We start from the raw sequence: 24,858 nt of genomic DNA, 5'->3' as shown, positions 1-24,858 counted from the left end.
CTACACATAACACTTACTTGACATCAGCCAAGAACACAGTTTAGAAAATTGGTCCATTATATATACAAAGGTTTAGTTCATCATGTACTGTGGCTTTATACAATTAAGATACTTGTCAACTAATGTTATCAATGCTGTGAGATAAAAATACATCAAACTTCAATCTGAGTGCTAAAGAAAACCGATGGCAACTTTTAAAAACAGGTTTACGCTTACAGTTGACGTCAGTTTATTATACTCAATAGCAAGACAGAACTGAGATAAGCTGCCTCACATAGAACAACTCAACCGTGCAAAGAGAAAATAAAAACAAGCATACGACAGAAGTAAACCTCTATTTCACTAAGTGTATCTTCTCAATGCATTGAGAGTGTTTCTTCTCAAATGCATTGTTGTGATTCTTTTTAAGCAATGCAGCAACATACAGATTGGTTCATTACTTAAGTTCAGAGTTATTTGTTCATATTTGAAGATAAGGTTATTGTGGAATTTTTTAGCAAAAGTAGTGGGAACATGGAAGTAGACTTAAGACAATATTTTCGTACTACAAAAGCAGTACAATGCAAGGATGAATTGAATCCTAGTGGACAATCTCCCTCTTCAGCTATTTTGTAGCCTTTCCAGGCTTTCACCTAGCAAGACCAACACCTCATCTTGCTTCGGATATCCTAATACACATTCTAAAGGAGTGAAACAAAAGCTTTTTCAACACAGCACGACGTCTGTGTGCAGGTACAAGTGCCCTCTTCTGGACAGTCACATATTCCTATGAAGTACTTCTCATCTGCTATCCTAGCAGACATCAGTAGCATGCCACTGGCTTAAATTAACTTGCTAAATGTTAAGTGCCATGTGGATATCTAACACGTAAAGCATGTACACCAGTAGCAGCAAATTAGTTCTATTTAAATACTGCACTGTTGGAAAACAGCAGAAGAAAATGCCCTCATTAAACCCACCACAGACACAGTACTATCTATTGTCTTTCGGTCACCTGGGAGAGACTGCCATCTCCAAGATCATTTTCAGGCTGATAATCAACAGGCTTTTAACATGTCCATGGGAAAAAAAAAAAAAAAATTACTATAGGCAGATAGGAAACAAGGAGGATTTAAGACATGCTCCTTTCTCAGCCAGCCTGCACCCACTTCTTCAGGTCTCTTACACAGGACCACTCTGAGAGAAAGAGCACTTATTGTTCTCCTGAATTTGCAGGTCAGAAATCCTTCTTTGACCTAAACATAATATATTTTATACCTTTGGGATGTGTTTTAACAATAATTCCACATAATTTGCTTGTTTTGAGAAATGGATGGGATATTTGACCTTGAAGGATAACGATATATGGGTCAACAGTATTTTAACATAAAAATTAATCCCCACAACCTCTAAGAGGTCACACATCTGTACACCATTCATTTTGATTCCTCACGTAACAAAATGCTGATTCAGGGTGAAGGGAGGAAGGAAGAAAGGAACTACCCCCAGCTACCCCCAAGCTGGTTAGGGCAAAGAGAGGGTAAGATATGTAAGAGAACAAACTTCAAGTTAAACACAGCTGTAAGAGGAACATCTGCATTCATCAAATGGAAACAGGTTTGGTGCATCACTCCACAGCAGAATCCATTTGGTAAATCCAGGCCTCATCAAAAGCTATGCAAATCACTGCTCACTAGATGAGAGGAGATCTGGAGTCAGGCACAGATTTCTTGGAAGAGCTGACAAAGAGAAGCTGCTGAGCCACATCACAATGATTCCATCTTAAGAGCTTCCATCCCCTACCTCTGCCCTGTACAGACATGACTGCCTAATAAAGATGGTAATTGCTTTAAAGGAAAATAATAGATTGGGAATTGCTTCTTAAAAAAGGGAAAATAAAATAAGAAATCCTGAACTACCTGGAGATGCCTCTCACTGCTGACATTTACTAGTCAAAACAATTTTATGGGCAACATGAGAACTGATCAAAGTAAAAGGAATTCTTGGATTTTAGAGACTAATGATTTCTGAACAAATTCTACCTTAGAGTATTGTATAGCTACACGGGGAGCTGAATGGGTACAATCTGAACACTAGGGATAGGCTGCATTTAACTACAGAGATAAGAACTTGCCAAAAATAGTCTTCACAAAAGAATTTATGCTGACCACTTGCACTAGAATTTGCCTGGGCATCAGGCACCAGCTCATTTCAGTAAGGAAGCTAGTCAAGCATCCTCAGCTAAGCTCTATCTTGAGTAGCATAAATTGGCAGAACATGCATTCTAAATATCTGACAGGAATGTTTTGGAGTAAGAGAAGATCTCTTATGGAGCATGGCAGTGGCAGTGTCAACTCTTCCTCAAGTGCATTAACTGTCCAGTGCAGTCAATATGGATGTTTTTTCTTTACTCTTACCTTTTAAAAAAAAATACATTCAGGGAATGGAGTTGAACCACAGTGTTTTAAAGGGAAACAGTCTCTTTCCTCCTTTTGACACAACACACTGGAAGAGGAACAAGGAGTACTGCTTGCGATACACACCTGCAGCTAGGGATGAGTAGCTTTTTTCACTTATTTCCTTTGAAACAACTGTACATAGTTTTCAAGGCATAAACTTTGTAATTGGTTATTCAACACAAAAGAGTGAGACTTCCCAAGAAATCATTTCCAATGATCAGCCTACTTGGCACTAAGTCAGCTCTTTCCCCAGTCTGCCAGCATTACCAAGACGACAAAGACTTGCTCCTATATTTGCAAAAGTCAGAACTGAAGATGTTTGTTAATCCCTGGTTATCCTTTATCATCATCCTTGGTTCTCACTTTGAATAATTTAAGTTCTCAGAACAGGAGACTAATCACGAACAATAGTTATCACATAAAACTTTTGCTCTGAAATGTTTTATGATGACTTCTGTGACAACTGAAAACCAATAAAATTCTTGTCAAAGTGCATGCTACCAAATTGCTTTTTGCTAATTTGAGTTTTCAACTCAACACTTATTTGTTCTAAAGACAAGACTAAAAAAGGTGTTATAGATCTCTAGTAAATAATGAAAGAGGTGGACGAAAGAGGAGGAAGCTTAAAGATAAAGCTCTGATTCTTCCGCCTTCAGAGTTTTAGAAGACTAGAAGTTGCTAGCTGGCTACTGCTAGCTGCCATCTACAACAACTGCCTTAATGCACTTTTATTATTATCACTATAATTTAAGATTGGGGAGGAAAGGAGTTACTAATGACCACCGTGGCTGTCCAAAAAAAGCCTGAAATGTTAAAAACCAAACAACTCTTCCGCTTATATTGTGCATATGCTGGAAAAGTCTATTCATATCAACACTGTATTCAGTAAGAAATCTTTTCCAGTTGGCACAATTTCATCATAAACGTAAATAGAACAGACTGGATGCTTGCAAGACAGTGAGTTATATACCACCTTTTGTGAGGTTTTTAATCCAACATTTATGATCTTCATGCTTATGATTAATTATGGTAGATCAATACTTCACCTAGTCATATTCACTTTTAGATTCACTTTGGTCTCCTTTACAATACAAGCACAATGAAATTGCACCACCAATTTCACGTTCAGTAACTGATTGAATTCATCACCAGTTAAGAGTTTAGAGTGTTAACAGTGAAATCTTTTTGCAAAATTTCTTAGTCACTTGTGAGTACCACACTAAGCTGAATTAAAAGGCATTTGTGAGTGCCTGTTACAAACCAGTTTAGTAAAGCAGACAGGAACTGAATGGAAACATAAATGCTGGCATATTCAGAAAAATTCACTCCTTCATTTGGGAAAAAAAGAAATGGCCAAATCTCCAACGACTGAATTTTATGATCATATCTGGTGAGTCAGAAGTATCCAACTGAAAGACCGTTCAGGATATTAAGACAGGAAAAAACATGTCCTAGGTAAGGGACACTGGGGCGGGGAAATCTTAGATAGATACCAAACAAGACGACCCTAAACCAAGCAGGCACTAGCTAAGGAGTCAACATGTATTTTGTTATTTGGACAAGTTTTGCACCATCGGAAACTGTGCATGGGTTCTGGTATCTTTAAATTATCTAAAAGACATCTGGAGTCCCTGAGTGTAAGCACCTGCACAGTTTTATCTAAGCAGTAAGCCTGCCAACTAGACTCAGGTGCTCAGAGCTAAGCATTTCCAGATATGAACCTGTCAAAGCATGTACTGAAGAACAGATGATCCACAAAACAAGAATAACAGATGATGAAAGTCTATTCACAGAAGGGTGGATATATTTTTTAAATTAGAACATGTTATCCTACAGCACTGACAGTAATAAAACTCCTGCAGAAAACCTCCATGAACACTCTGAGACATGTATGTCAAAAACTTTCACAACTTACCCTCTTGGTTTGCTACTGGTGAAGTTGGCAGCTCTGGCTCTGAACTCCACACAGTGTTTTAAAAAAAAAAATCAGGTGTTGCTTGAGAATCTCAGTCATCATTAGCATTATGAATGCAGACTGAAACGCTGCTGTGTTATCAGTGCAAGCACCATGCAGACACAGCAGTCTGACTGTATCTCCTGTCATTTAAAATAGCTCTTCCAACTGACAAGGAATGTACTAAAAACACTTGCTTTACCGTTTGCCTGTGTCTTCATTAAGAATGTGCTTCACCTTTGTTTGTCATTTCTTTTAACAGTAATAGGTGAGAGAAGTAGCAAGAACGGAAAGGAGATCTGAATGCAACATTCCCTTGTCCCAGTGCCTCAGGAGAGGAACTTAGCGTGTCCCAAAACAAACAAACAAAAAAACCCCACAGTGGCCTTCACTGTACTTATGTCAAAACTACAATATTATTTCAAAAGCTAAAAAAGTACCACTCTAAAAATGAAGCAACAGGATTGAATACAGTTTACCTGTACTGCAAGACCCACAAAGGCATTTAGTATTTATTTGGGCATCAAATTACACTTTGAAATCAATGGGAAATTAGACATCTCTGTGGATGGGATTCAGAGAGTTCAGTTTTCCCAGAAAAGCATATGCAACTTTCACAAGTAATAGTGTGAAAGAGAACTTACAGTTAAGTGGCTTGCTCAGGATAAAAAGTTCATCAAAAACTGAGGAGAAAAAACCAAAAACAGAACAGTCCCTTAAATCACTACCCAATTTATTTTAAAGAAATGTGTGGCAATTTTACAAAAGCTCCAACTTTCATCATAAAAAACTCAAGTGTGATAGAAATAAGGATTAAATGCTGAAGAGCATGAACTTTTCCTGAATGGAATAGCTACTATTTCACATAATATAATCAAAAGTTCAAGCTTACCTTGAATTCTTTCACCTTTTCCATGGTTATCAGGCGCCTTGATGTGTGGCTGGAAAGCATCTGCTCACAGTTGCTAATAAGTTTCAGGCACGGGTGGCGGGGAATGATCTCTTCTGTATATCTGGAATAAATAAACATTCATAGAGCTGTAAGCTCAGGAGGAGCTTCATATTTTTCCTGTAAAGAAGTGGATTTTCTGAATGCACTTTACCAAGTAAATGTATTGTTCTGGGAGAAGGAGAAGTCAAATGTAATACAACTCAAAATAGGATCCATCTAGGTGTTGATGGAAATCTTGACATTTCTTAAAGAAAATAGTGAGCTATTAAACAAGTAAGACAACACCAAATACAGACTTGGAAATAAGAAAAAACCCAGAGAGTACTGCCTCTTTGCATTGTTCCAAAAATTCCAGATCGAAAAACAACCTTTCAGTCACTTCTCACATATGGAATCAAGTCACTACTACTGCTAGGTGAAGTCAAAACATGCTTTTGACAAAGGAGAATCAAATTCATTCTCAACTGTTTTTTTTCTATTACACAAGATTTTTGATGCATCTAGTACCACCGAATTGCCTCCTCCTCTTACAAAGGTAGGCACTCTGCCACATCTTAAAAGTTTCTCTTCATAACCATATAAAAGCCTGACTGCAAAGGAATTAAAAGAATTCAGACTCAACAATGATTTCAATGTCAGATTGAAAGAGTAAACTTTGGAGTGAGATGCTATCTTGCAGAGGGATAGATCACTATCACTTTGTTAAAAAGCCTTGTCTGTTAGCATAATGCATATATTTCTACATTCTTTCAGGTAAAACTCTGAACATTATCAAGTAAGAAATATAGTACCAGTGGTTTTAACAGACATCCATTTTAATCCAGTTCTGGTTTTAATTTAAGGTAATACACAAGGATCTCAAATAACACATGAACCCAACGGCAGGTGTTGCTAAGAAATATTTGATAACACAACATATTAGTACACAGTATCTCATCTTTCCACCACATACTTGCTTTAATGTTTGTTTCTGTCTTCATCATTACAGCTCAAAATAGATTATACTAATATTCTGTGCTAATATCATAACTTCAGTATTTCAATTCATAGTAGTATATATGAATTCACTTTTTAAGAAGCAACCCAACTACAGCTTGAGAGAGCTGATCTCGCCAAAACAGCAACTAAAGTAGAACCAGAATGTGCAGTTCATAGTTATCTAAAGTTAAACGCTTTATATTGCCGTACCGAAGAAGCATGCTCTTACCAATGTTCAATGAGCGTTATCTAAAGTTAAACGCTTTATATTGCCATACCAAAGAAGCATGCTCTTACCAATGCTCAATGAGTAGACAAAAAGCTCTGGTATCTTGACAAATAGAATAAACTCAGTAATTCCAAACAGAGTTTATTGACATGGAAATCTAAGAATTCACAACCACACAGTCTGTCAGAGTTAAGCATGTACAGATAGATATTTTGAACAATTAGCTATAATACTGTTAATAGCACTCTTCTGTTACAGAAGCACGTAATAGAAATGGCTCCTTTTGACTTCCAAATTTTCAAAACAGCATGTGATAATTATATGTACGACTGTCACAAGCCATTTCTATGGTGAAATCAGGGACAAACACCACTTTATATATCAGTACAGTTTGACTGCACATCGAAACATACGACCTTGCAGAAGCTACCTTCAGAGCATATCTACATCCGGAAGATATTTAGAAACAGCTACCATACATCAACTCCCCACTTTACTGTGAAATAGTTATGAAAAAAAAAAAACAACAAAAACACAAACCAAAAGAAAAACCAACACCCTCAAAACCTTATCGAAGAGATGATGAAGTCAGGTATGCAAACAGATGTCTTTCCTTTTAAACCCAGTTCTAATTCCAGGCTGCACTACTGAGCAGACAGCATCCTGCAGTCTCTGCTGGCCTCTCTCATCCTTAACAGGGCTGCTCCCCTATGCTTCCCGCCTCTCACTACCATCTCTTGGTCACTTGACTTTTGATTTCTCTGAAGAAAGCTAAATTAGTAGTGTCAAACCCCAAAGGGCCAAGAATGTGCTCTTACAGAACCCTGTCAGGCACCTTTATCAATTACTCCAGTAGAAACACATATTAAGAACAGCCTTGCTACTACTATCTTAGAAATCTATCTGCACCTTGAAAGTTTCATTTTCTAAGCTTAAACCTCAACCCACTGGACATGCATTTGCAAGGACATGTGAAGGCTTTTTCTTTTTGATAATAGTCAGGAATTATCTCCATCCAAAAAAACTTATTTCAAAATCTGCTTTCCCTCATATGAAGTTTTAAAATATGAAGTCTGAGCAACACTCTAAAGTGCGAGTACTATGGAAGTTCCAGCTGTACCATGCCCCAAAAGAAAGCACAGTGAGAATGTAGCATCCATTCTGACATACTACATACCAGAAATCAAGAATACATACTCAGGCCTGTATATCGGCAGCCAGTAAACTAATCTTCCTCCCATGACCAAATACTCTGCCGCAAACTTCAACAGGTCAAAAAAGATGTCACTTAGATGATAACTGGATGAAACGAAGATGTGATTTTCTGTGCTAAACAAAAAAGTTACAAGTGTAAACATAAAAGCACAGGTAAAACCTGCATTTAATTAAAAATAGTAATTAAAAAAACCCAACCTAATCAAAAAACCCCAAACCACAAAATAGCACTATCTGAAATTTGCAAAACTACCCAGGACAATCCAGGAGTACAACTTCTACTACGAGGAATATGACTTCCCAAATTCCCCTACTGGCTCTTTAGACTATTATCTTTTGTACTTGTGGAAGTCAAAGAATCACAAGCATGCTGGGAATAGCTATTTTGCACAGCATCTTTTTTAAGGGCAATTTAGAGTAAAAGGCAGAAGACAAGGAAGGCCAGGCAGTGGAGAAGCCACGTGTTATCTCTGAAGAGAAAGAAGCAGCAGAAATCCAAGAGAGAAGGTTAAGGTAAAATAGAGGTATTCCATTTTAGACTGATTTTGCAGCTTGCAGGGACTGAAGAGAACTTTCTAAGAACAGGAAACACAAGGTAATGCTGGTTCACAACGAGAAACAGGATTTGAAATCTGAACACATGCAAATGATAAGCACGGAGAACAAGACCAAGAGGATTTCAAGAAGTGACATACTAGTTTTGCAAACAGAACAAAAAGGGCTTTTCTTTAATTATTATTACTATCATCTTTTTTTAACTGCTGACAGCCAATCAAGAATAAAGATTTGAAAACTGTGACTGGGTTTCCATTAAGACATTTATATTCTACAACAGGCAAGACAGCTTACTTACCTTCTTTCAGCTGACTTAACCGTTTCCTTTTGTGAACCCGTTCTGCGAGTAGCTTCTCTGATACCATATGGTGCTACACAAAGTAAATGTACAATGCAGAGATGAGAACCTCACCCTTTGTCCAAATAACATACAATTCTATTATACACACACAACATTGCACACACTGTGGCTTATACAAAGTTAAAAAAAAAAAAAAAAGAGAATCTTTTACAAAGTAAAAGTTGGTAAGTTGGTAAGGGTAATTTCTTCAAGATCTATTAAAAGTTTCTTGCTCCAAAAGGTTACTTTAAAACTGTTTCAAAGAAAGCCCTTCAGCTGCAAGAGGCTTCTAGTAGCCTAGACGTTTGCTACACTACAAAGGACAATGCTTTTCTGTTTTGTCCATTAAAAGATATTCTTTACATTTCCAACACATGACAAACAATTCCATCCTCCTATGTTTGACAGACACAAATATCTCTTCCATAGCACTTAGCTAACCTTTTTCAAAATAAAGTTGTATATATTGGAATTTCTTGCCAACACATTACATGAATGGCAATTCTCACACAGATAGGAAGAGCCAGAGATGGCTTTTTCTTACACATTTTTGCACATACTTATTTCACGTTCAACACATCTGGTTTTGTGAGACTTGTTTCAGCATCATGGAAGCACGAATATAACCATTTTGTAAACACAGAAGTTGACACAATTTGCAAACTCAGTTCTAAGTCATATTCATATTCTATGTTGTGTTATTGCCAAACAGGACAAATAAAAATTAGCAGGCAACCCACAAAGAAAAGTCACACTCCCTATTCCTAACTGATATGTGTCATCGTGACAGCCAGCACTACAGATCAGAAATTGCTGTATTGAGGTCTTTTATTTATTCCCTTAGCCTCCACTCCCTCTCATGCATGACAAATGGTGTTAAGTATATAGGTTTCTAAAAGAGCGGAGCATCTTTTCAAAGCACTAGTGCTGCCTGTAGTTAAGTGTATCAGAAATGCATTAAAATTTCTCTTTGGAAGCATTCCAATAAACACTTAACATAAATCTCCAGAAGTCCATCAGAGCTGCATGGCAGACTCCAGTGTGTCGCAGAAGAAGTCCTAACAGCAACATGGACCATTCTGATAAGAAGCCTCCATGCATCAATAAAGTTATGCCTTTACTGAATGAGACTTCTTCAAAGGATGATTTTCAGCCATATTGATTTCTACTGGCGAACGTAATATTCTCTCCATGGAAGAAAATATTATTGCCAGCTTTGTTAAACATTTATAACGATCCTTAAAATAAATGCATAGATGTCAAATGCAGATCCAATTTCCACAGTGCTGCTCTCAACGGTCATCCTTTGTAACATGGAAACTGCAGATCTGAACACTCAGCAAGACATTAAATCAATGTACACAGGCATAGACATAGGCAATAATCTTTTAGCCATTGTTATGAGACCTCAAAAAGCATTAACAAACTTACGATCTGTAATAATTGCATCAAACAGCATCCCTTTTCGCCATATTGGTCTTGAAGAATCAGAAACTAGTGCATCAAGGTAATATTTCTCTAAACCATACTGTCGGAGATTAGCTCTGATATTTTCATCCGGCCCTCTCCATTTCTGATTCTTTCTGCTTGCCTTGCCTGGGGGCAGGGAATAGGGAAAAAAAAAAAAAAAAAAGAAAAGCTTACTCAACAACAAACTATTTTATTGAAAAAAACTTTCATATATTGTATCATTTAATTCAAAGGAAAAGAATCAAATGTCACATACAAAACCAGAGTTTATCTCCTGCCTTATTCTACTCATTGTCACAAGTATTTGTGATAAACTTCAAAAGTGGCAAGGAATAATAAAAACACATAAGTAAAGTTCCGCTGCACCACCTGCATAGAGTGTCACAGAACACATTTATAAAAATGTTGGTTTGTAAGATGTTCCACTATCCCTCAGTCATAATCCTGTCCAAAAGTCAGATATAATTTGCACTGCAGTTTTTCAGAGAAGTAAGAATGGGATTAGACTTCCTGGATTAGGTTACAAGAAGCTTCCTACATCACAGGCTAAGAAAGCACACAGCTGTTGTAATTATTATTTGGAACTTTGTTTTGGTTTTCATTATTCCTTTTATTAACTATTTCCTGCTTAAAAAATAAAAGAATAGCTTAGCCAGGATACAAGTAAATTGGTCAATAAAAATAAACATGACCAAATAAATCCTGTAAAGATTCATGTTGCTTTAAAATCCACTAAATATCATTTGCTACCATCAGTATTCTTAAATTCCAGAGAGTAAGATTTCCACGTCTCAGAAACATGTAACATACCTAATCCATGGATTGTGTTGTAATCTATATCAGTACCACACACATATGCTCCAAAGTGTGCAGAGGAGATCAGAAGGCCACCTATAAAGGGGAGAAAAGGGAAAAGTATAAACTGCTGTCATAAATATTATCTGTGTTAGGATTTTTTGCTCAGGAACTTCAGGAGTTTACAACAGTAGCAGACTAGACCCAAAGCTAGACCCAATTAAAAAAAAGGAAAAAAAGAAAAAAAATTAAAACTACCAACCAGTTAGAATCACTACACAACTATCATCAGAGATAATAACAGTAAGTCCCTGGTCTGCTATACCTGATCTTCCTTATCTTGCTATGCCCTATGTCACCCCTTATCTCTGGAGACTGTTCTTAGGAGTTTGTTTATGGTTTTCTATATTTCAAGGCAAGAAGATCCTTTAAGAATTACATGAACCAAAACTTTTTATTATACTTTGCAAGAAGCAGAATTTCAAGTTGTTGGCAAACAACTTGAAAAATCATCATCAAACAAATGGCAATTCTACTGTGTCTGTTCTCAAAGTGAGTCTCCTTAACTACGTCTAAAATCAAACCTGTTGTATAATGTAGCCATTCCCTGAGTAAGAAGCAACAGTCAAGAACCCAGTAAATGTAAGTATCTCCAATGTAAACAGCAATATCAAAAAAGTTTCTGTAATTGTTTTGCAGCGTGAAAGCTATATACAGATGCATTTTTTCTGTATGCTGCCTATTTCGTCAGTACATTTATTAGTGTACACATCCTGCAATAAAATTAATTTTTAATCACTACTATTGTCATCTGCTTTCCTAATTAAAAAAAAAAACTATCAAAAATTCATGTGTAATTTCCCCTCGAAACCAGGCAATGGTTGAATAGCCCACAGAAAAGAGCAAGTGACATTATCTCTTTAACAGCTTCCAAATGAAAAAAAAGATGGACAGCAGAAGATTACCAAAGACCTGTGTTGCTGAGCTGTTAATAAGGAGGTATGTAGCTAACAGAATGGTTTAAAACAGAACAGTGATTGAGAACAAGGCTGTGAACCCCACACTACTGAGGTCAACTGCTTATGGATACAAACAGTCCTGCTAAAATAAAAGGGGATGATTGCTGCAGGTTGAAGAGTTGCCCAGCACAAGGAACAACGTGCAAGATGCCTATGCGGGTGGGACCAGTTCTCCCATTCAATGGCAGCAGGGAGAGGAGCATCTCAGGTGGCTGTACTGCCCCACGCCACCCCAATCAGCACCGACAAATCCCTAACATGCCCTGTGTGCACAGGCTAAAGATCCCATCTCATGGCACTAGAAAACTCCTATGTCACATGCTAATGAACTCATGAAGTCTACCAAAACTGAAGGTGAAGGAAAAAGGAAAAAAAAAAAAAAAATTCCTCTGCTTTTTTTTGTGAAATGGATCAGGGAAAAGCAAGGTTACTCACCCCAGAGGAGTCACCCATTTCCCTTCTCGGCTGCAATCCCTCAGAATAGATGGGCAGTACCTCCAGGGGGTCAAGACAAACTTAGCTAGCCCTGACCCCAAGTATGGCATACCACCCAGTCCTATAAAAAAAGTAAGAAGAAAGTACTTTGCCCATCTAAGAATGTTTTTAATCACAGGGTTAAAAAAAAAGTCAGGAAAACATGAACTTAGAGCTTTTAATAAATCTCAGCTGGTACTAGTTCAATTGTGTTCACACAGAAGGTGCATGAATACTTAAATACTCTAATATGGCCAGCCCTTTGACCTACTATATTGAACATGTATACAAAGGGTTAATCAGATAATCATTGTGTCCCCTGATGACTATTAGCAGAATGATGATGGTACAGAATTTCATGCCTTTCTACTATTTCCCCCACCTCTTCAGCACAGATGAGGGTCTGGCCATACCGTCCTCCAGGATGTCAAAGAAAAAACTCCTGTCATTTGCAATTATGCAGTATCATGAACTGGCAGAGGGAAAGCAAGGACAAATATCTTCTAAAGGTACAAACAACAAGCTTACTGAAATAACCTGAACAGATTGTCTAGGAGGAAGTACAAAGTATTCGGGTAAAAGAGTGGATTTGTTCTTCCAGAAACCTTGAGGCTTCCTTCTGCCCAACACTGAAGAAAGAGTATCTAAACATCTTATGGAAGTTAGGTTTTACAAATCAAAAACAACCCTGCCATTCCAATTCTGCTTTACAAAAAAGGTGAACCAGGTCTCCTAAACCAGCCTGGTCAAAAGCACTTTTTATTCCAAGGACAAATTCCAGTTGTCTACTCTTACACCAATGTGGAAGACTTGCGATTTGACTCATCCAGCAAAACCAGTTTGTTTCCAACAAACAAGCACCATTTTGCAAGGCTGTTCTAATTTGGTACTACTTACCTTTTCAGCATAAAAAACAGGAAGAAACCAAGCCAGGTATTAAAGTTGCACTATTAAAGAAATCTGAACTGCAGTTTCTCCAAAATACTCCTCAAATCCTGAATGTATGTTCTTTCCAAACCCATCAGCTCAAACTCACTGCATTACTCTCAACTCTGAACTACGTCCCGAAATTCCAGTGGCAGGGCACTGTCACACTGACAGTCTCGAAAATCCTCTAAAGGACCTTAAGAGACAATTGAAATTCCTGGGGTTTACTTGCCAAAAGTAGGTGCAAAAGCCACTGTTTAGTTGTTTAGTCATAAACAGACTTTACTAACAAATGGTGTGCCACTTTGTACCTCCAGTGTCCCTGTGTACCCTTTAATCTCAAGCCTGTATATTACAGATGTCTACTGCAATAAAACCACAAAAACGGCAATTCAAATCATTAGGCAATTTGGGGAGAATTTTGTGTATGTTACCTTTTGAACTGAAACACAACTTAACATTTATCTTGAATTTCTATAGCTTTCCCACTTCTATGTGATTTTTCTTCCTCTAACTTCACCCTTCCTTTTTTTTTCTTCAATTTTCACTCCCAAGAGAACGAATGCTCTCAGAGAATTTTTTGTGATTTAGGTTTAGCAGATTTTTGTAAAAAGACACAAAACCATAGACACTGAAATGAAAGAGACTGCTTAGAGATGAAGTAGAGGAATTCCCTCAACCTTTCAAAGAGTACCACCCACCTGCAATGAAGACAAGCACAAGGAGCAGGAGGAAGCTTCATAAGATATTATTATGCATGCAAAACATCAGGTCACATATGAACAAAAATTTAAGACAAAAACATTCAGTTCACTGAAGCCTTGTGTTTCTGAAAATATTATGTGCCTGGTCTGTTTTCTATGGTACAGAGAAGCCACATGCTAATAAGAATTTGTCCTACTAGTGATCCTGTAGTGTTGTCTTTTCTCTCTGTAACTTCTCTGCAGTGATTTCTGCAGCAAATTTTCCTCATCCTCCCATTACTGTAAGTATTTTTAATTGTATGCCTTACACGTGGTCCTGATCAAAGTTTAGCAAAATCCAGGTCAGAAACACAGCCTTTGTTGTGCTTTTGAAGAAACTACTATAAGTAGCTTAACACAATATACTCTTGTATGATTAAATGGCACAACCTGACACAATAGAGCTTCTATTCCACCTACAAAACAGCTGTTTCCCTTAGGAAAAAAGTACTTCTAAGCCACACACGGTGATAAGTGGAATAAAAGCTCCCCCTCCTGGGTTAACTAAGAAGAGTTCATCGGGGAGGAGAATGCATAGCATGAACAATATTATCCTGAAGACAAGATGTGATGGTACAAGGATCTGATCATTACTAAATGCTACGACCTAATTATTGCTATGTTGTGTTATATGCCCAGAAGTGTGCTCAGCACTCCTTTAAAGAGCCACCTCCAAAAATGCTGCTCCCTGTAACATTCTGAAAGTGGCTGCAGAGAGTCCTCTAGCCAAATTTCAGTTCTTTGCCACTGCAGATCACGACACGCACGAACTGGTGTTTAAGCCACGTTACATAAAATCACATAGTGAAGACAGACTTGTCAGAAGTGTAAAATACACTGTTTACATCTTCTGAAGTTGGGCTCCTTCCCCCAAGATCCCTTTCAAGTTAACAAAACATTCATTTTATAATCACCATTTTGCTTTTGGTATCTCAAATATCAGTTGAGCACCAGAAGCCGCTGCGCCAGGTAAAAGTCTGAAAGCAGTAACCAGTTCTTCCCACCAGTAGGAAAAAAAAAAAATATACCTGTTCCAACAAATGGATCATATACAACATCGTTGGGTTTTACTCTCCCATGGTTTGCCATAATGAAAGACAGGCAGGCATCCATGCTTGTATTTCCAATAAAGTGTCTCTTTTTTACACTGTAGCACTCTATAAGTTCTCTTTGGCCATCTGCAATCTGTAGAAACATTTAAAATTGCTGTCAGGTCTTAGAAACAAGATATAAGTAGACAGGCTAACAGACTTGTTTAAGTGACACCATCCAACAAACAGGAAATTCTTCATTTCATAACACATCAGCTTGCTTTCTGCCATCTGAAAATATGACGGACTTCTTTCCAAGTAACAGATATCTTGGTTCAACACCTAGATAAATTCTTCAAGACAGAGGTCAAAAATATACAAACAATTCAGAGGGAAAATTCTTCTGAAGAAATAACAATTAGAGCAACTTTGCTATTATTCTAGGTATCAGAAAAACAACTCCTGGAAATTCACAGTTAAAAAAATTTCAACATTATGAGGAGTAGAAATACATGTTAACATGTGCGTGCACACACACATGCTTAAGGTCACACAGAACTTCCATCTTCACTGGCATTTCTGTCACGCTCAAAATCTAAATTTAGGATAGTGTTGACAGATCAGAGTTTACTGGAAAAAACAAAAATCAAATCCTAACATTCTTACATCAGACTTCCAAAATATGTTGAAGAGGACAAAAGCAGTCTGGAAGAAAACATGTTCAAAAGCTCTTCCAAAACCATCCCCTAGCTCTGGTCAACATCTTACTTATCTTACTGGATAAACAAAATACAGTTGCCTATGTTTTTCAGGTTGGTTTACTCTTTTTTAAACACTTCAGGAATCCAGCACAGATGGGACAACAGCTGCAATGTTTTGCAGTATTGCCACAACGCAGGTTGCTTTCACATTAATCACAGGCATGGAGAATATTCACAGGTGCTAACAGATCACTTGGATCTCTAACTTCTCTGTACACAAGTCCCTGATCATAGCTGTGCAAACTCAGCAGTGGTTCTCCCTCATTCCAGCTGCCCTTGACCCAGGACACTGCAAGCACATATTCCCATCAGTGGCTGGTGTCATTCTGGAAGATGTCCTTTGGGGAACCACATTTTCCTCACAAAAAATTAAAGACGAGACCAGTTTTCCTCAGAATATCCTAACAATGTAGAAGGTTTGGAGTGCATATACCCAACGGGCAAGAACGTTTGCAGTAAAGACCTCAAATTACAAGATCCAGACAGTTTTTGAACATGGTTCCTACTGTACGGCGCTGCGGTCAGTGTCTCCTCAGGTGGGCATGCCTGTGGGCTGGACTCGCCGATGCCCAAAGCTTTGGGGATCAGTCTGCGCCTTTCCGTGGAGGTGCCTGTCAGCACCTGAAGCACTTACAGAATGCTCCAGCGGGGCTGATGCAACTCAGCAGGGCCACAAGCCACCTACAGTTCCCATAAATCCTTCCTGTTTGAAACAAGCTGCTGGTGCTTTTAGCTCCATCTGAGCCTACAATAATGTAATACACCACCACAGCTGTGCAGCCTCACTGCTGTGTTGAGTTCCCTCAGTGAAGGGCAAGATAAGGTGTGTTCCCAGCTACAACTTCAATTTGTTCCACCTCTAAATTGCTCAATTAACCTGCTTTTTCCTAGTCACAATAAGGATTTTCAAGACTTGCGTCAGTGTATTATGCAGCGACAGATTCAGCCATAATTATATTGTCTGCTTCCATTAAAACTCAACACAATATTTTACATTTAAATTGAAGAACACTTTCCTGAAAATACAAGCTCATAAGAACTGAAGTAAGTGTACTCACGCACCCATCTACCAAAATACAGATGAAAGGGCTCTTCTGGAACATTATTAGGGTCCATACCATAATCTTCCAAAATCCAGAAGACGTGTTCTGGATTCTTTAAATTTACTTTTCCTTTGAATGGCAGAAATTCAAGGGCCTATATAATAAAGAAAAACAGAGTCAAAAAAAAAAAAACCAGGGTCAAATTTTTGAAACATGCACCCTATAAAAAAATAAAAATAAATAAATTAAAAAAACCAAACCACAATTCCACTTGTGAGAAATGATAGATTAGCACTAAAAGTACATTCTTAATTTTCTCTGGATTTCTGAAATGCCTTTCTTGTAAATAAAGATAGCTCAAATAATTAAGGATTAGAAATCAGGAACCATGACAATTTTTATTAACTGAACAGAACCCAACTTTAGAGGAAATGAACTGTGCATATTAATTACGCAATTTTCAAGTTATAAAAACAACACTGATGATGAACAATGGGATTTAAAGTTTCAGTGATGTTCAGCTACACCAATTTACATACTCAGTATTATTTCATGTATGCAAAAACTGAACAAACAGGAAAGGGCAGCTACTATTAATACAGATAATTTCAGCCTCTGTAAATGAAGTAAATAGAATAAATACCTGCTAAAATAGAATGTGGGAGAGCAAAAATTAACAGCAACTTAGAAAATACAGATACAGTTAGGAGGAGAGCACAAGTGCAGACAAAAGCATAAGGACAGACCAGGAAATCAGCACACAATCCACAGCATGCAACTGAAGTAATTTGTTCCACGTTCTGCAACGATAAATGCCTAACATGGAGATCAAGGAACAGATTTTCCAACAATCTAGCACCTAACTTTAGCCATTCGAATCTTATAGTTTTGGGCAGTAGGCTTCAGTTTCCCCAGAACACTAGGCTGAAATCAGCAGTGATATTTGTTTGTCTTTGTATATGTCTTACATGGTCTGTTTAGGGGGAAAAAAAAAAAAAGTAATGAATTTTGAGGGAATGTTAATTCAGACACAAAGATCTCATTTAGAGCTGGTAAGACATAAGCCATAAACTGCCCTAAGATCTTCAGGAAACCCAAACTTAAATACATGGATAGCACGGAATAAGAACAACATGATCAATTAAATTAAATGTCAAAGATTTCTTAAACATCTACTTACATCTATCTTTTTTATTTTCTGTGCTTGGGTCAGTGTTTTATTAAATGTATGAATATGTACTTTGTAAGTAGAGTCTGACTGTAGATACGGAAGCTGAAAAAAAAGGCAAAGACACTTTCATTAGTACAGCTGCAGTGCTATTCAGGGCAATTAAGGAACCATACCATCCAGATTCTTTATATTCATACCATCTTGTCCATTGGATAGTTCTTCAAAGATGCATAGAGCTCCCCCGCAGATCTTCCATGACCCCATAGTTCAAATATAGACCTGAAATTAAAAAGTTTTTGAGAGTGCAGTCACATAGGAAGAAAAAAAAATGCCTTACAGATACTTAACTCCTTTTAACCTTCTTGGCCGATGTGTTTAGGCTTTGCTTCACCGAGTAATGAAGTGCAGTACTTAACTCCTAGCACAAGCATAAGTTTTGTTCTTAACAGGGACACACTTATTTTTAGTCCTAAACTGGTATTTCAGCGATGCTTTTTTGTTTGGTAACATATACTAAAAGGTAAATGCCAGTCTTAGTACCCTTGGATATCACCAGACCTTTTTCTGGCACACAGTGATACTAGTGAATGAGACAAAATTCATTTGCACCTACCAGTTTGATGGGGTAAGCAAAGGCTGAAAAAGGTCAAGAACAGACTTTCAAAGTGTTATGCTGCCCTGGAGTAACACAAACCATGAAACTGTAACATCCTACGTATAACGACATTGTCAGAGGTTCTGTCCCATTTTAAGATGTGGTTATGAAGTCTGACATTTTCAGACATTTAAACACCGTGCTGTCTTCTTACACTTTTTTTTTGTCTGTTTCCATATTAACAGCTTGATGAAAAGCATTGCCTTGGAAGATAAGAGAACCGATGCGACTGGAACGAAGGCACACCACCACATCAAAGACCCTTCCCCCAGCACTCAAACATCCCAATCGAGTGGCCTTTCCATATCAAAGAAAAAAATCCTTTTAGTACAGGAATCCTAGTGTCACTGCATATAATGTTAGACACTCACATGTGCATTTGCAACACACCATAAACAGAGTCTTTAAGGATCAGCAGCGCCATGTAGTACCTTTTCAAAGATGACTCCTGAAGGAAAATCTTCAAAATGTTCAAGGTTTAGCTCATTTAAACAAAAATAAGAGAACTACACTTTAGTAAGTGACAATAACAGATACCAAGGCCCAGTGGTAAGCTGTTTTGTTAAAGTACTCCTTTCCTGAATAAATTATTTAAGACTATATTTCTAACCTGCATTTACCCTGAAAAAAGTACATTTTTTGCAGTGTCTAATTTTTTCCTAAAGTATCTAATTCATCTACTGTGATAATTTAAACTATATTTATAGATAGACCAATGAAAATGCTGACAGCATAGGCTGTACTAGAGAGAACCGCATTTTCATCTTTGAATTTTATTCAACTGTTGAAGATGCTCTTATAACATCTTCAGGCTCATTTACTTTCACACTTCTAGATGTATTGGAAATAAAAACATAAAATGCTGGAGAGATTTTATTTAGATAAATGTATACTTCAGAGCTTTTAATATTGATTAGCAGTGCAATGGAGATGCTCCAGCAATGTTAACACTAAAACTTACGTATCTCCCTACAACCAGTAGTAGGCCAGGAAAAAAAACGTGGGCCAGTTATGCTTTCTACATAAAATAAGCATACATTAGCTGAGAGAGCATGGTGTATGGAACATTTGCAAGCTGTTTTGTCATGTTTTATTTCCTTAGTTGCCTACCACTGCTTTTTGAAGTGCAGTACAGTTTATCTCCATTGGAAACATACTGTCATAAGGACAATTTTGTATACATGGCGTTTCTTTAGGTTAGAGCAGACAGCCCAAGTGACTGTAGGTAAAACTGAATACCTGACACAACAAGTACCCAACAGGGACCATGCAACGGTCTGCAGAGGCACCCAAACTAACTCTGAACAAGACAGCACAGACACCACAAATTTAGTGTGGTCAGAGAGCCATACCACAGCTATGCTGCTTCTCATCCTGAACCGTCTCTCCGAGGTATCTCTCAAGCCTCACTGGAAAGCGTATTACATAGACACCTCTAAAAAGGACTGAGAGCAGCTGGAACAATCACTTTCTGGCATATTCCTGTGGTCCTGAATTTTCTAGAAGGACCTCTGCTGCAGCGGTCTGGGCTGAGGGCTCAGATACCAGCACTAGAAGGGTGACACAACCTTTCCCTTCCAAACTTGATTTTCAGTTTTTACGCATCACTGGTTTTATCTTTCAATTCCACACACATTTTAAATCAAGTCACTAACTAAATATTATTCACGGTGACTAAAACATCAGTGACACTACAAGACAAGTACTGGCTCGGCAGTGAAGAACACAATTTCAAGACCCTGCATTGACCGTACGCTAAGTAAAGAGGACAGGCATGCTATGTACTCAGTCCTACAGGCTCCAGTAACGCCTCCTCAATTCTAGAGGTAATCAGAGACTGTTTTAAGACTCCGTAAAAAATCAGTATTTGCCACAATACAGCAGAACAATTTTCCACTGTCTCTGTTATCATTTACAAGATTTTGCACCTCTTACTTTGCACATACTGTCCGTTTCATTAGTCCCCTTCCCATCTCTTCTGAAGGAATATTGAGAATCCAAAATGGAGACTGAAATAAAGAGAAGATAAGTGATGCAAATACCTAGCTGCAGGATGTCACATCAATTCCACAGCTACACAATTCTGTTCTATAAAGACAGAACATGCACGCTGATGATTAAAAAAAAAAAGCTGTTAACTGTACAGAGAACATGAGGACAAAACATTTAATCTGAGGTAAAACTGTATACTTGGCTTGAAAGTCTGAGAAATTTTATTAGATATTTCATTTTCCCACATCTTTGCCTTGGTAAATTTTATTTATTTACACTTCTCTAGATTATTCATCCTCTAAAGACTGAAAACACCTCATTACACACAAGCAGTATCTAAAAAACAGTAACATCCTCTGACTAAGCATTAAGACCAGAATCATAAGGCTTCCTAGCTTCACTCTTCCAGATACGCTGTCTCACATACACCAAATTCAAACTGCTGGTGAGTGTTTTCATGGTTTGGCTCTTCTAAAAAGAAAGGAAAGCCTCCCAGCAGATGGCATCGTTTCTTTTCACACCGTTAAAGGAAGACATCCTGAGGTGCATGTTGTGCACTCTTCACTCAGTTCCCAGTCTTTATTGAAATTGAGACTTGTTTGATGTTGGAATATTTCTTATTTTCCTAGGAAACTTTAAAATTTACTCAGCTACCCACATTTAATAAAAATACTGTACATGCACTCAAGTAAAATATTTAGTTGTCACTTACATTTACACGAATTTCCTGCTCACCGCTGAATTGTCCACCATAAAGCGAGAGCAAAGATGTTATTTCCTAAAGTGAAAACATAAAGGTCAGGCTTCAGGAGCATCAAATAATGTTTTAAAGAAAGAAAGAAAGAAAAAAAAAAAAAGCAGCATACCATAAATTCCAAAGCAGACTGTGACCCCCATAGGGATTACGAACAAAACGTTAGAGATAGCAACTGAAAAAAGAATGGCGTTTATTACCGACTTACTGTGGGAACTGACAGTGAAACACTCTTGGAGTAGTTGTGTGGATAGGGCAGGGGTTCACAGTTAAATTCAGCTTGTATGTACTGTTCACGAACCGAAAAAAGTTAGACCCTCCTGCTACAAAAGTAGCTGAATACCTTTCTCAGAGTTCATAGCAAAGGAATGAACTATGGTTAGGTTATGAAAAGTTGTATATAACACAGTAAGATCAAGTGAGGCTAATTCCAGTAATCAAATCCCACCGTTTTGCATTTTCTCCTTCATCAAAATCTTTACTGTTCAATCCTGAACTCTCACAAGAATATTCCTCTTACAATATTATTCTATCTAGTCTTAAAATATTTTTCTGACTAATTCAAGGAAAAGCAATGTCTCGCTAGTAACGCTCTCAGCCAGGGCCGGGCCCAGCACCGCGCATCAATTCCTTTTCTGTCACCTCTCTGCTTTACAAGTATCTCAACAGTTTTCCTCCAGAGCTGTCTTTTGCAGAGTAAATTAAATCAAAGATCATAAACTGAACACACAAAACAGCAAATCTCCAAGAAACAAATCTAGTAACTAATAATTAAAAGAACACCCACTAAAGAGGCTTTTGAACTGAAATGAGAGGTAAACATTGGGGATGTTTCTCACACAGCCCCTTCACTAGAAACGACACGCTGCAGCCTCTGAACGTTACCGGCAAAAGAACATAGAAGCAAATTTTTATATTGGCTTAGATTTGAACAGAATAGGTAAATAAAAAAAAATTACCACGAAGTATCCCAAAAAACAGAGGAAAAGAAATCCCCAACCTAACACCAGCACCTGGCTTTAGGGGGACATTACCCCATTCACTTCCATCTTTCCACTTGCGTAGAAAGGACATAAGAAATGCTGGAAAAAACAGGGGGGTTTCTCCAGGAGAATAAAAGTTTACGTGTAGCTATTTCATTGTATGGTCCTGCGACACCAAAAGCACCTGAGATTTTACACATGAATTGGTGGCATCTTCACACACTACTGGTAATATTATCTACAGGAAAGCGATAAGAATGAGAAGCAGAGAAAACACAGCCTGCGAGGAAAGGCTTGGAGAGAAACATGATCATGACCTCCAAAGGTTGCTGTGACAAAGGAAGGTAATAATCTGTTTTCGACGTTTACTAGGGAGGAAACGAGAGCACCAGGTTCAGATCACAGCAGTGCTCTGGATGAGAGGTTGGGAAGATCCTTCCAAGAGTAAAGAACAGTGAAGCACTGGACAGATCTGCCTCAAGATATCGATAAGAAAACACTTGACGTGCATCTGTCTGTCCATTAGAGCCAACCTGTGCTGGAAAACAGGATGCCTGATGTTACGCTTCAGCATCTGATCTAACCAAAGAGAGATCCCTGTCTACGGAGCATGGTTTCTTATCGACTAAGAAATACGAAACACAGAACTTTATTCTATAGACACTTAACAACAAACATGGACTTCAACAAACACCTTCGGCTCTTGTGATCCAGCACCACCATCAGAAGAAAAGCAGTCCTCTCATATCCCATGTGCAGGTGTGGTAGAGATGGAGATCAGGCAGCTGAACTGGCTAAAAAAAAATGAAATCTGTCCTTGCTTGTTTTGTTAACTTTTCAGACAAATGAGGTCCCTAACGCAGCTCATCACAAAGCCAAACACATGGCTGAGCAGTCACCAGAGTACAAGAAAAGGGAAATGGAACGGCTTTCTTCAGCAGCTGTATCAACCGAGTGTAACTACAACCTTGGAGGAAAAAAAGATCTATGTTACATACGGATCGCCTTTTTTTTTACTTAATCTGATGACCTTGCCTAAAGAAAAATTGGGTTGATCATAAATAAATAAATTCCTGTTCCAGTCCCACAAAGCAGACAGTTAAAAGGAATGCACAAAAGAAAATCTTAATGAAAATAGGGAAAATAAATGATGCGATACACATTCAATGTTTTAAAACATGTGTAATGATGACCTACCAATTCTAACACAATATCTCTGCATTTCAGCACTATTTTAAACAATAACATATTACCCTGGATATCATATGACTAACTCTTCAAGGTGGTGCCCAGAAGAGCCCTTAGGGTATCAAAATTTGTTACAGTGTATAGTAACGCTGTAAGTCAACATGGGAAAAAAAAATAATCACAAGTTAAATTTACAAACAAGAGGGTTTCGTTACAAACACAGGAATTGAGTGTATGCCAAACTAGACATTGATCAAGGACCCGTAAAAAAACACCAGGGACTCATAAAAAATACCAGGGAGCTTCAAACAAGTTACAATTTATTTTTGTTTTAGTGATTTCTGTGAATACCACTTGATAAGACAAAACCAATTCAGTCACAGGAAACAAGCTCTGCACCCCGAAATTTGCAACCAACTGGCACAAACATGTCAATGACAAGTAGCCTGCAGTACGGGAGGCCAAACTTGCCAGCTCCCATCCCTGACAGGCTGCCATCCCACCACGGCAGCGGGTCTACCCTCTCTGATCCTGCATCGGCCCAGCGCGGCACAAACCCTTCAGACCGCACGCGAACCAACGCTCAGAACCACAGCCAGAGGCGAGCAGCCCTCAGTGCCACCGGTGCGACCCAAAGGCGGGAGGCGCGCGACCAGGAGGCCAGCCAAGGCCTTGGCGACCTCCCTTCGATCCCAGCCACCGCGGCAGACCCTAGGACGTCAGAGAAAGCCCCGTCCTTGCTGCTCCCCACGTGTTCCTCCAGAAAATGACGGTATCTGCACCCTCCCGCCTCACGCAGCTCTGTAAACACCTTGGACAGAGAGGACCTCGTCTGTCACCAGGGCAGCACCAACCATTTAGGTATCCACACCACACCTGCGGGAGCAGCTACATAGTATAAACAAACTAAAAAGACACCAAAACAAGACCTTAAAAGCATTTTTGTAAACCCATTTTTTCCTCCCGGTTTCCATTTCGTATCTGGAGCCCCACATACTTTGCTGGCAACCTCTCCCAGCTCCAAAGGCTCTGGAAAGCGGTAAGGAAAGTGTTGCCTTAAAGCCGCCACGAAGAGGCTGCCCGCGAAGGCTGGGGGCAGGAGGAGGAAGCCGAGGGGAAAAGCGGCAGCCCCGCGCCACAGGACGCGGAGGGCGGCGACGGAAGGGGCACCGGGGCACCGGCGAGGGAAGG

General features: G+C 38.5%; 1 protein-coding gene across 1 annotated transcript in view; it reads right to left on the bottom strand.

The window, feature by feature from the left end:
• The window catches only part of TRMT11 (tRNA methyltransferase 11 homolog (S. cerevisiae)), a 23,959-nt gene extending 1,414 nt beyond the window's left edge, over positions 1 to 22,545 (bottom strand). The window contains exons 1-12 of the mRNA XM_009695665.1: positions 22,531 to 22,545; positions 21,455 to 21,520; positions 20,686 to 20,759; positions 18,293 to 18,374; positions 18,105 to 18,197; positions 16,944 to 17,078; positions 15,118 to 15,274; positions 10,942 to 11,022; positions 10,093 to 10,257; positions 8,620 to 8,692; positions 7,749 to 7,880; positions 5,285 to 5,405 (exon numbers count right to left, since the gene is read on the bottom strand). Of these exons, the coding sequence (XP_009693967.1) occupies positions 5,285 to 5,405; positions 7,749 to 7,880; positions 8,620 to 8,692; positions 10,093 to 10,257; positions 10,942 to 11,022; positions 15,118 to 15,274; positions 16,944 to 17,078; positions 18,105 to 18,197; positions 18,293 to 18,374; positions 20,686 to 20,759; positions 21,455 to 21,520; positions 22,531 to 22,545 (1,194 nt within the window). The remainder of the gene's footprint in view (positions 1 to 5,284; positions 5,406 to 7,748; positions 7,881 to 8,619; positions 8,693 to 10,092; positions 10,258 to 10,941; positions 11,023 to 15,117; positions 15,275 to 16,943; positions 17,079 to 18,104; positions 18,198 to 18,292; positions 18,375 to 20,685; positions 20,760 to 21,454; positions 21,521 to 22,530) is intronic.
• Positions 22,546 to 24,858: the final 2,313 nt, after the last annotated feature.

Source organism: Cariama cristata, unplaced genomic scaffold, assembly GCF_000690535.1.
Source record: "Cariama cristata isolate BGI_N322 unplaced genomic scaffold, ASM69053v1 scaffold16072, whole genome shotgun sequence".
Taxonomy (NCBI): domain Eukaryota; kingdom Metazoa; phylum Chordata; class Aves; order Cariamiformes; family Cariamidae; genus Cariama; species Cariama cristata.
This window is presented reverse-complemented; position numbering and strand designations above follow the sequence as displayed.